The 12571-nt window shown below is 33.5% G+C and overlaps 2 protein-coding genes across 3 annotated transcripts in view; both read left to right on the top strand.

The window, feature by feature from the left end:
- The window catches only part of LOC110023500 (eukaryotic translation initiation factor 5A-2), a 13841-nt gene extending 9589 nt beyond the window's left edge, over window positions 1–4252 (top strand). The window contains exons 3-6 of the mRNA XM_020722956.1: window positions 434–556; window positions 900–956; window positions 1040–1114; window positions 4120–4252. Of these exons, the coding sequence (XP_020578615.1) occupies window positions 434–556; window positions 900–956; window positions 1040–1114; window positions 4120–4221 (357 nt within the window). The 3' untranslated portion in view covers window positions 4222–4252. The remainder of the gene's footprint in view (window positions 1–433; window positions 557–899; window positions 957–1039; window positions 1115–4119) is intronic.
- A 3236-nt stretch (window positions 4253–7488) lies between these two features.
- On the top strand, window positions 7489–11419 carry LOC110023475. Of its 2 annotated transcripts, none has more exons than XM_020722915.1 (7): window positions 7489–7829; window positions 7940–8034; window positions 9087–9204; window positions 9315–9433; window positions 9749–9932; window positions 10368–10511; window positions 10920–11419. In XM_020722915.1, the coding sequence occupies exons 1-7, from the start codon at window positions 7533–7535 to the stop codon at window positions 11205–11207; spliced, it is 1245 nt and encodes a 414-aa protein (XP_020578574.1). In that variant the 5' UTR covers window positions 7489–7532; the 3' UTR covers window positions 11208–11419. The 2 variants fall into 2 exon arrangements, with proteins under 2 accessions (XP_020578574.1, XP_020578575.1); XM_020722916.1 differs by having other exon boundaries at window positions 7689–7829; window positions 7927–8034.
- The last annotated feature ends 1152 nt before the right edge of the window (window positions 11420–12571 follow it).

Raw genomic sequence — 12571 nt, 5'->3', positions numbered from 1 at the left:
ATATATATATATATATATATTGCTTACATTACGCAATAAAAAGTATAACTGTATATTATAATATAATTTCGAATGAGTAGATCTAATTCTCTTTATTGAATGAAGGATTGAGATTTTTTGCGGTGGAATAGCAATATGCTTTTCAATGACAGCGCCCTTTTTAAAGGTTTAGGATCTGCATTGAAATGAGTGCAATATATAGATTATTAATATTTCATTTTTCAAAGCAGATCTAAAGATTCTTAGATTCATCCTAACCACCTTTTGATCAGCAATTCTCTATGCTCTAGAAAGTATTTTTTTTAATGAGTATTCATCTTTTATATTTAGTCATTGTCGAGCCTATCTGCAAATAAATACGGTTGGTTTCATGACCTTGATTCCTGTGATTCTATAGCCATTTAATGTGCTTGTTTTTTGTTTTCCCGAGTAGGTCGTTGAAGTTTCAACCTCCAAAACTGGGAAGCACGGTCATGCGAAATGCCACTTTGTTGCCATTGATATCTTCAACCAGAAAAAGCTTGAGGATATCGTGCCGTCTTCTCACAACTGTGATGTAGGTTCATTTGTCGTTGCTCTTTCTTTCAAATGCCAACATAGTAAGGGGCCATTTGGGATCATTTTTTATTTTGGCTATGTTTATACTTGAAATAAATTATTTTTGCTATGTTTTAATATGTGTTGTTGTCTTAAAAACACAATATCTTTTAGATATTTTTAATCTTTTTAAAAATAAGTTGATTTGTTTTTGAATATAAAAAATAAAAAACATACAAAAAATGCACTAAGCAAATATACTTTTAAAAAATAAAAAATAAAAGTGCTCCCAAACATGCCCTAAATGTTTGGTTTTTTAGGTATGGTTTTCCTAGTTTTAAATTACCTCTCATTCTTTTTAGGTGCCCCATGTTAACCGCACTGACTACCAGCTTATTGATATAGCTGAGGATGGATTTGTAAGCTTTTTAATTCTTTCGTAGGGCACTGTTATTACATTTCCTATATATGTTTGCATGACAGTTTATGTTATATATTACAGTTGAGCCTTCTTACTGAGAACGGAAACACTAAGGATGATCTTAAGCTCCCAACTGATGACAATTTGCTTACTCAGGTGCTGTACGCAACTTAATGTGATAACGTTGTTCATTACAATATTTTTTTAACTTTATTGTATTCTCTTGTCATTTGCCTGTGAAGAAATCTTTGGTCGAGCTCATCCTCGCCTTCTACAACGTTTTTCTTAGAAAAATGAACACTTGGCGGTATTTTTATTGGCCCTCTTTTGGTCATCGCTCAAGAATTCGATAGGATGGCTAGCTTCTTTTCAATAAGATTCTTAAGTAGTTTTATGAAACATTTGGGAACCACCTTTTGGAGGGTGGACAAATACCAACCATATGAACGGAAACTGAGGGGAAACTGAGAAATAGATTTCTACTTTATAATTTTGGGTAAAAAAATTTATTTAGGCAAAATTACAAGAAGAGAAAATTTTGTAATATTAAAATAAAAATTATAGTACTAAATAAAAATTAATTTTTTTATTAGAATATTGCCCATTCTAAAATGTACCTTATTCCGCCCTTGAGTGTTTTAGTGATACCAGTGCTAGTCAGGATGCGACGAAATATAAACAAAGTAAACTTTTATTAATATAAAAATAGTGATACAACACGACTCAAACAAAAGAGAAATACAATAATAGTCGAATCCCTAGCTAGAGCTATAGGAATAGATCTGGAGGCAGTAGTTGTGTCGGCGGGGTGACCGGTCGTTGGGTAGGTGTGGGATTATGTGTGGGTTGGTTGTAGGTGGATTGGAAGGCGAGATCATGGAGGAAGTAGTGGTGGCGGTAGGGTGGTGGAAGAGTGTGGGGGTGGCAGGTGGCTGTATAGTATAGTGGTAGGGAAAAGGGATTGGTGAGAAGTAGAAAAGGAGTTTGAAGTTTACAACACCACCTCAAGGCAGGATACAGTTGAAGCACCTCCTTCGTCGGTTACAACCCTAACAAGAGGGAAGAGACTCCACAAAGGAGATTAGAAGACAACTCTGATAGAATTGCCTCCCATACACTCAAGAGACGGCTATTTATAGCCTCCTACTATTAAACAAGAGGAAAGGAGTGGAAAAGACAAGAAGAATGTAGACATCCAGAAAGATCCAGTGCGAAAAGCTCAGCGTGATCATGAGAATTTGCAATCCCTCTTTCTGTCGTGCATTCTCACGCCTTAGCGAGTTTGCGGGAAACCGCTCTGCTTTGTGCGAAAATCGAGGCGCCCCACTCTTGGTGCTGTTCTGCGCTCAGATTTAGGCGCCGTTCCAAGCGCCTGAGTCTGTAAGAGTCCTTTTATTATTATTATTTTTATTTTTAGAACACCATGCTTGAAATTACTTGCATAGCAATCTTTTGGTGCTCCGTAATTCATTAGTTTGACTACCTTCTTTCATTTGCTCAAATATTTTTGATTGCATGCATGTTACTTTTTGTATATCAAGTAAACTCCTCTGTGTATTCAAGAAAATATTTTTCATAGAAAGTCAAACATATTTTGATTGTTAGCAGTTATAATTTTTGCTTATTGTACTTTATAGATGAAACCATTACAAGTAAAAAACTGATGAAACCATTACAAGTAAAAAACCATTATAATTTATAGATGAACGTTCTCATCTGTTTTTATTTTGTATTTAGTAATGGATTCTAGATTGGATCATCATTCTTGACAATTTTTTTATTTTTCTACAGCTAATTCTGGGTGCTTAAAAAGTTAATTTCCTGTATTTATTCTATTTATCATAGTTATGTGAACCAAGTGTGATCTTTAAGAAATCTTTTTTGTTTCGGCAGCATCTTTTGGGAATCTTGAAAAGTTGATTTGTGTGTAATTATCATATTCTTATTTTTATTATTACTTTTCTAAAACATATTCTTATTTATTTGCATGTAAACAATGTTAGATACTGCAAATTTCTTGTTAGATTCTAAATGTACGTCATGCAATGTGATTTGTGTTTCATCATACGTTGGAACTCTGAATGTTATAATCGATGAGATACTGTATTAACAATAGGGATGTAACGAGTCGAACTGAATTTGACTCGTGCCTGACTCAAGCACAGCTCATCTAGCAAGCTCGAGCTCAAGCTGAAAATTAAATTATTATGGGAGCTCACTGTAGAAGGAATTGATGATTGGAGAAGTAGGAGTGTCACGACAACTTGCTGGAGATGGCATTGTTGTGACCATTGATCGGCCAGTCGAGCCGGCTCCCCCAAAAAGCCGTGCCTAGACAAGCTTTAACTTGAGCTTGTTTAATAAACAAACTTGAGTTTGAACTCGAGCTCAAGCTCGTGGCTCGATAAACTCGACTTGCGAGCTCGTTAGCAAGTCGAGCTCAAACCAGCTCTGCTCACTCACACCTCTAATTAGCAGATAGCAAAGTTCTAGAGAAGAGCAATGTAAAAGCTGAAGTGGCTACTTTATGATTATTGTTTCATCAAAATTTTATATTTACCAGTGACAATAGAGAACTATGAAGAGCAGATATCATTTTTACATTAATCAACATCCTAATAAGTTCAGAGTTTGTTTGGCTTTACTAGTGGTTACCATTAAAAGCTCCAATTGCATTTTTTTTTTTATTTGCATGATTTTCCTCTGTTTATATTAATTATCTTCCCTACTGCTATTCTATAAATTTATATGATGTATGTGTATGCCGCATATTTCATGATTTTTTTGCAACAACTCTCCTGAGATATTTTCTACTTCTAATGCCTTACTTTAAAGGGGCATTTACATACATAGCACCCAATTCCTATGTGTTTACCTAAATTTACTTTTTTTTTAATCTTTATACCACCCAAATCTTTTATATCACATCAATGTCACCATTTTAACTTTGAAAACAATACATATTTTCATGCTTAGGTAAAGTTCCATGCACTAAAAATTTACAGTTAAGGTCCTAGATATGTAAATACATAGGGAATTGAGCGGTATATATGTAAATCTTCCTTTTAATTTTATGTTTGATCTCATAAGTCTTATAATTTCCTCATGTATTGATTGAATATCTGAAGTGTCTTACCATGATTTATCTTATAACCATATAGATCAAAGATGGATTTGCAGAGGGTAAAGATCTTGTGGTAACTGTCATGTCTGCTATGGGGGAAGAACAAATCTGTGCGCTGAAGGACATTGGCCCCAAATAATTGCATTTTTTTGCATATTTTGGCTGCAACAGAAAAAAAATTATGATTTATGATGGCATGATAGTATTATTTGCTCCATCATTGATGGCTATATATATCTGAACTTCTCTTCCAGTTTGACCAGCCTTATTATCTCTTGAATCCATGTTGGTGCTGTTAGTGAATTATGTCTCAAATTCAAATTTTTTTTTTCTGTATCAGAATTTTTATGTTGCATGCAATGGCTATTTGTATACATAAAGAGCTTGTTGTTGTAATGATTTTTTTTAATAATTAGTACTCTATATGGAAGTTATTGCTTATTGTAGCTTTGGTCTTCTCTCTGTGTATGTGGGTGCCAAAGGTGCTTTTTTTTTTTTTATATATTTCCTTTCATGAATGGGGGTTTAGATGGATGAGCCAAGCTGACTCATTAGTTGGCTTGAACTTGGTTCGATAAATGACTCATTAGTTAAGCTCGGTCTAAGTTTAAGCCAACTCTTTCAACCAAGTTGGCTTGTCAAAAAAATATTAATATAAAATGTATTTCTCATGTATTAAAAAATTAGTTGTATAAACTATACATTATTAAATAAAATAAAACTAAATATTTTTTTCCTTTTGATTGTTGATTTTATTTGTTATGTTATTTGTTATAATAGTTGATTGAGGCCCCATTTATGGCAGCTTACAAGTGTTGGTGGCGTTTTGAAAATGCTGCCCTAGCTTTTGGATATCGCATTTTTTGGGGTTATCTAGATATGAGCGGGTGAGTCGTCCCTTTTTTTCAAAGGAACGCGGCCACGGGATCGATCCCGCGGCCTGCGTTCTTTTACGGATTATTATCCAGCTACATTTTCACTCAACCGCAAAGAACAATTGATAGAAAGAGAAAAAAGGTTGGGTGCGAGTGTCGCGAGGAAGGAGAAGACCGTCCAAACAACATTATTGCACAATAAAAGAGGAGAAAAAAAGGAAAGATGATTTCCAATGCTACCTTGCTTCTCTATTAGGAAATGTATTGTCTAGATAGTTCTGTCGCAAATAATATTATTACACAAGGTTAGAATGGCTATTTATCCACAATCAACTTTAAATTAACTGTTTTTTAACAACACAAACCAAACAATCAATCAGATTATCCAGATCAGATGCTGATCAACAGCTTATTTAGACTTACTACTTATTAGATGATTGTCAATAAGCTGCAGCTGCCCCAAACAGACCCTTAATTAAAGTCTTTTTCCTCTCTTGAATATTTAATTAGAGTGCTTGGGAGCTAACTAAAATTTATAGAATTAAACTGAGCTCGAATTTTAATTTGATTAATTTAATGCGTCTCTCTCTGCGTTATATTTTTGGCGTTGGGGTTGAAGGGTGGGCAAATATAAAATAATTCAACTGGAAATTTTGTGTTCATTAGAATTTTCCTTTAGGGGGCATATTCATGCATACCACACAATTCTCATGTATTTACATGTCTAACATCTAATTTTTATTTTCTTATATTTATATGACTTTCCATACATATCACACAATTCTTATGTATTTACATGTCTAACATCTAATTTTTAATTTTTTATATTTATATGGCTCAAACCTTTTGTCCCACATCAAAAATAATTTTTATTTTAAAAGTGAAATATTTTATATGGCTTAAAGGTGGTCTACATATAAAAATTGAAGTTTAGGTGTCAGATGTGTAAATACATAAGAATTGAATGGTCTATACGTAAATCTTCCTTTTTAAAAAATTGAAGTTTTTCTTTCTCTTAAGAATGATAGAGTATTAATTAGACGAATAATATAATTTAAATCATAACAAATTTTATGTCATTTTCTATGACAAGATTAGCATTTGGCTTATACTATAAAATTAGATATATTTTTTAGCACCTTTGCAACAGTGGCCAAGAAAATATAGATGAAAATCCTAATTATGTTGTTGAACAATGAGATCAAATCTATGTAGAAATTTAAAATTTACGCTCCTTGAGTGATTGATTAGCATCTTAGTGTTGTATGAAAATTCAGCATGCTTAGATGAAATAAAACAAGTAGTAGAAACATCAGAAGTTTTTATATGGAAAACTCGTAAAGGGAAAAACACGAGGTCTGACTCAGATAAATAGATCCACCTAAAATTAAAGATTATAAGTACGGTCTCTTGTCCAACAAGAGAGAAAGAGTTACAATTTTCCGAGCTACAAAGTCAGTACGCGAATGAACTCGTCGTAAGAAGTTAGTGGCGATCGATGCGGATTGATGACGACCAACAAATGATGGTCGGTGGCGGTCAGCCAATCAGCAACTGGTGGTCGGCGCAATCGACAGTGAAGTGATGCTGGATTTCAACTGCTTCTCCAAGCTTCAAGCTCTTATTCAGACTTCAAGCTCCTCTTTCTCATGAAAGGGTTGGAGAATGAAGGAATACCACCCATTTTGATTGGATTGCACGAAGAGTTTCATTAATCAAACAAGATTTGATGAACATTTGAGCGCCCTAATGATGTCAGAATTTAAAGATTTTTGACTCATTAGATTCGTCTCACTGAGACGCTCGATTCGGATATAAAATTCCAACCATTTATTTCATTTTTCAACTAAACAAAAATCCGGATGTAAAATGAAAATTTGCAAGCCAATTGAAGAAGAAAATATGCCTAAAGATGTGTATCTAAATGCTTAATTTCATATAGTGATATTGAATGAATTTTATCAAACTATTACATAGAATTAATAGTTGCTTGAGATTTGAGAAGTACGGGGGTAACTGAATAGCCCTCATCTCATTGGGTGAATTTGAATTGTGATTTTCAACCTATTTTACAATGGAGTCCATTATAGCCAACTTGTTTATATTTATGTGAGGTCCCTAAGAGCTATACATGTAAAAATAGAAGTTTATTTGCTAGATTTGTAAATACATAGAAATTGAGTCGTATCTATGTTACTTTATAATTACTTATAGAACATAAATATTTATGTATTTATGTGTGTCATGATCTACATAAAAATAAAAAATATAAATTGAGATTTTATCATGATTTTTAATATTTGAGTGAGAAATTGAAAATTAGAAAAAATTGGACGGTTGATTTGTAAATATTTTTAAGTGAATACAATGTGGCTTGGAATAGGAAAAATTATTCCACGCAGAAATATATATTAAATATTATTGTACACCGTTTATCACAGCAGAGATGTATACGAGTAGGCGTTATTTTTTATTTTTTATTTTAAAATAAAAAAAAAATCTTGGAATAGATATGGAATAGATAAGGCTCACGTTCGCCACCGCTGCGTCGTCACCTTTGTTCCAGCTTGCTCCAATGGCCGGAACCCTAATTCCCAGCAGCGCTCTATTTCACCCTTCGTGTATTATGAAATTTAGGGCACGAAGCGAGACGGATCTCTTTCGGCCTTCGAGAGAACCCTTCATAATCGCCCGGCTCGAGAATTTCGGCTTCCGATTTCTATCTATCCGTTCAGGAAGGCGTTGCTTTCCCTCAGCGATGGCGGCGGAGGCGACGGCCGCTGTTTCGGTAGAAGACGACGAGTCGATGAGCATCGATGCACTGCGGCGCTTCTTTGATCTTAGCATCGGCAAGTGGAACGGGTCGTTCTACGTCTGTACCGAGTTTTTTTGCTTCTTTTTCTCTTATGCTGAAGAAGAATAAACGAGGAATGGATGATTTTTCTTAATGTTTATATTACAAATGTCAGTTGTGGTATGCAGCAATTTGATGGCAATGGGGAGATGCTGCAACGTGTGAGCACGAAGCTCTCTGTAAGCACGTATGGGGAGGATGAGCTCATTAGTCTTATTCAAACGTGAGCCTTGTTTCAGCATTTTTTCTTTTTTTTCTTTTACTTGCATTCAGAGTTCCATGCGGCATCTTATTATTTTGTTGAAGCTGGGTCAATGAGATGCAGTTTTGGTTGGTTTCATTGTGCAATTGTCAACCAATATTTTTAGTTAAGTAGTGATATTTATGTGTAATATATTTAATTTTTTCTGGATTCATTATAAACAGAAGAAATTAATGGAGATTAATGATATAACTTATACAATTATGATTGAATTGTTAGAATGGTGATATTCATTTGGAGTTTTATGTGATTAAGAGGTGTTAATGCCGGCTTAATTTGTGATTTTACAATATTTCATTTGGTTGTCTATGTTGTATATATCTTAGAGTTGAGTAGTTAAAAAATATTGATATTTAAGTTTGGTAAGATGGATGTGGCAAAATTTGAATGATATGTTGGGTAATGGTTATATTAGAGCGACGATTAGAGTAGTTTATATTGAAGATAAAGCAATTGAAAATAAAAATCGACAGTTTGTATGTATACAACGAATGGAAAAATACGCTATTAGATTAATAAGTAAGCTTAGCAAGGAAGACTTTGGAAGCAATAAGAGGTCAGCGTAAAGATAAAATGAATGATGTTGTTCAGAATTAACAATGATTTAACATTTCATGTATTTCTTAATTGGAGCAAAAGAAATATGAGGATTTATAAAGCCGACCTTAAATAGTTGGGCATATTTTATGCATTAAGCTCACTTCTTTTGCATGAGTTGAGATAAAAGAACTGATCTTTACTTTGAATAGGCTCCTGAATTAATTGTTTCTTCTGTAATTTCCTTTCTTATTTAGTTATAAATCTTTTCTTTGTGATAACATTTTTCTTAACCATTTTTTTTATAGCTTTATGTTTATTATCTAATGCTGAATTACTACTGCTTTTGATTGTTTCATGTTTTCAAGAATGTTCCTAGCTCATTAAATCTGCCAATTACAGATTGCAAATTGTAAATTTTTACGTTTGTTTGTATTCTCTTGCTCAAATTGAGTCTCTTTTTATGGAACATGTAGACTATACATAAAGCAGTCTCCATCAAGCACGACAGTTTCTGGTTATGATTCTGAATCTGAATGGTTGGAATACAAAATTAAAGAGACAAATATGTTTACTGTTGATAAATATCAGCAGGTAACATTTCATATTTATCTATGTCAAATTTGTCATTGATAACTTCATTCAGTTTGCATTTAGGATTCTTGTTTTGATTATTTTGATTAGTTCCCATAATTAATCTGCAGATTGGGTTTTTTCCGACAGAAAAAGCATTCTCTCTTAGATATCAAACTGCTGGAATGCTGGAAACTGTATTGCGTGCCGGTGTGCTCGGTGAGGACGACATTGGAGAGGAATCTCCCAGGTAAATTCCTTGAAAGCCATTTTCCATAGACACATCCAAATCCAGAGAATTTGTCCATTTGTTCTGTTTATTTTGCTTAATTAATTAGTTAATGTAAATAAGACTTTTATGAAGCATATGATTTATTTACAAAAGTGGATATTTTACAAAATTGGCTTCCACCGTTACTTATATATGTAGAATAAAATAATTCATATTTTATATGTCAATTGTTCAAAATTGGATATCAAAACCCTTTATAATTATCACTGATTCTTCATCTTCACCATTTTGATACTGCTTTTAAAAGTTTTCTCAAATCTTTTTTCTAAACAGAAACTTGAAGGTTCCTTCTCGTTACCCTTCTGTTGTTTGCGAGAATTGTCTTTACTCTCTGAAAGATGACATGCGAGTAAGAGCCTTCCATATTATGGACCCTAAGGGTGTTCTCGATATGCTTCTTATTTTTCGTGAACAACGAGGTGATGCACCATCGTGTATCTCTTCTTGTAGCTTGCATGTAAGTACTTATCTAATTGGGAGACATTCTTCTTAACTAACCTTAATGGATTTTGATCACAAAAGGTCATAGTCCTTAATGAGTCACATTAAGGGTCTGTTTGGGACGACTACAACTTTTTATGGAACGGAAAACAACTTCTTAGAAAGCCACAGTATTAACTATAAATACTTATTAAAAAAAAAAGAGACAAAAGCTTTCTTATAGTTACCACACTTTAATAGTCATTGTTGTAAAAAGTAGCTTCTCACCACAAAAAATTTTAGAAAATAGCAAGAAGTAATTATTCAAACAGAACTATGTTGGCGGTCTAAAATGCAAAGCGGGTAGAAAACTGTTTCGAACAGCCCCTAGAACCTGCCTAAAATCAATAAAACATAGGTCCCTTTTCATTTAAATTTTATATTCTCATGCATTGTTCTACTGATTTGGCAGGATGTCCCAGACAGGATTACTCCAATCCTTGGGCAATGGAAAGGTCATTCCATCACCAAGCGTAGCGGTGTCTATGGCGCGACGATTGCCGAAGCTGAAACTGTTGCTTTTCTTGAATTGGATGACAATGGCCAATTAGTTCAGGTATAGAATATCCTGACTGGTTTTTAGTTTTTCACACCCTTTTCTTCGAGGCTTTTAGGTTTTATCAGCATTCATTGTCTTTATTTTCTCTATCTAAAATATTGCATATCTGCAAAGCTTTTGAATTTATTGCAATTGTTGAATATACTTGTTCATGGGTGATCAAACTTTTGTCATGGTATTGTAGTTTTTTCCATTTCTTGAGTTGTGGCTCTTCTATTGTTAGCTTTCTTAGTTTTTTTCTGAGTAAATCGAAAGCCACGCCCAACTTTTCATTTATAGCAAAAACAATTACAAACACTGAGTTTTTGTCAAAAAGATTTTAAAAGTTGTTATCAAAATTGTGTTTTGGCGCTTTATTTTTTCAGAAAGATTTATTCCAACAATTGGATTGAATCCTACATGCAGGATATAACCTCAACTTCCACAAGCGGATCAACGGCCAATATTCACTGGTCTGGAACTATTTCAGGCAACATGATAAAATTTGATGGAGGCTTTCAGCTGACCCTTCTTCCTGGAGGAATGTACATGGGATTCCCCTGTGATATTGCCAAGAGTGTTTCTCAATCACAATCCTTCCATCTCGAGTTCTGCTGGATCGAGTCGCCCGACAAGAGGCAGAGGCTCGTTCGCACATACGACATGGATGGTTTAGCTGTGTCGTCGACATACTTTCTCGAGACGAGAGTGTAGCAGTTATCTCCATTCCTGCATGTTGAGCATGTCAATGCTTTTCAGTAAGATGTTATGTGTTATATTTTCTGTTTTCTGCTTTCCCATTGTGTTTATTTACATCTTGTGGATGAATTTGTTAACAGAGTCTCTTTTATGGTTCCATTTAACCATAGGATAAAGTACATGTATAAAAATATTGTACGAGCGGGTATTCGATCGGTTTGAATGAATTGATTCTCTTATATTGTTCAAATTAATCGTGGCAAAAAGCTAAAGTTCGAAAAAATCGAACCAATTAAAATTTTGATGAAATTTAACGAAATTTAATTCGGTTTAGAAGGATTGATTTTGAAATTTAGTAATTAGTTGCAGATCGGTTCGACTGCGAGCAAACATTAAGAATTTAATATTTAATATTTTAAATTAAGGCGCTTTATTGTAAATCAAAATTTTGAGACGTGTTATTTTGTTTATTTTTTTAGCCATTGATCAAAATAAAAAATTAAAAATTAGTTCATCGAAAATTCGACCGCATCAAAGGCATATTCTAATTGATTTTATATGAATGTGGTTTTGGTTATTGAAAAAAAAATAATAAAGGCGGGACCCACTATCATACAGGCTTGAGTTGATGTGCGGCTGTGATCGGAGAGCACACACAGCTCTCCGTACCAATAATTTTTCTATAGCTGTCACTTAGACAGACATGAATAGGAAAAAAATAAATTAAAAATAAAAAATATGTGTGCTTTGTTTGTCTTTATATGCTTTTTTATTCTCATTCTCTACATGCTATTTTGAGGCCAACAAAGCGACAAAAATGCACAAAAATTGCAGATCCACCCCTATTTAATTCACTAATTGCATGTTGTTATTGACCTGAGAGACTGAGAAATAATTTTTTATTACTTCATTGGAAAATTTAGGATGTCTTTTATTTATTTAATATAATAATTGTTTATTTTCCTTTGCGCACATTTCTAATGTATTTACACATATAGCATTTACATTTTTAAAAATAGCATTATTATCTCTTTTAAAAAGTGAAATCATTTTTTTTATGTTTAAATTTAAAGTACTAAGATGCTATTTATAAAAATATGAAAGTTTAAGGGTAAGATATGTAATTACCTAAGAATTATGTGCTGGGTATTTACATTTATCTTTATATTTTTGTTCTGTCATGCCAGCACGTCTTCAGGAATGTTCAGACTTGGGGGAACTCTTGTATGGCTATTTTATGTGATTCCCCATTATGCCCCTATAAATATATTTATTTATCCGGTCCCAAGCCCGGATGCGAAAAGTGGAGGGTTGCGTTAGGTAGTCGACAGCCAGCGTAAAACTTGTCGAAAAAAAATCATGATATGGATTCTTTTGAT

This window comes from Phalaenopsis equestris, unplaced genomic scaffold, assembly GCF_001263595.1.
Source record: "Phalaenopsis equestris unplaced genomic scaffold, ASM126359v1 Scaffold000224, whole genome shotgun sequence".
Lineage (NCBI taxonomy): Eukaryota > Viridiplantae > Streptophyta > Magnoliopsida > Asparagales > Orchidaceae > Phalaenopsis > Phalaenopsis equestris.
The sequence above is the reverse complement of the archived record's forward strand: the minus strand, read 5'-3'. Positions and strand labels throughout refer to the sequence as shown.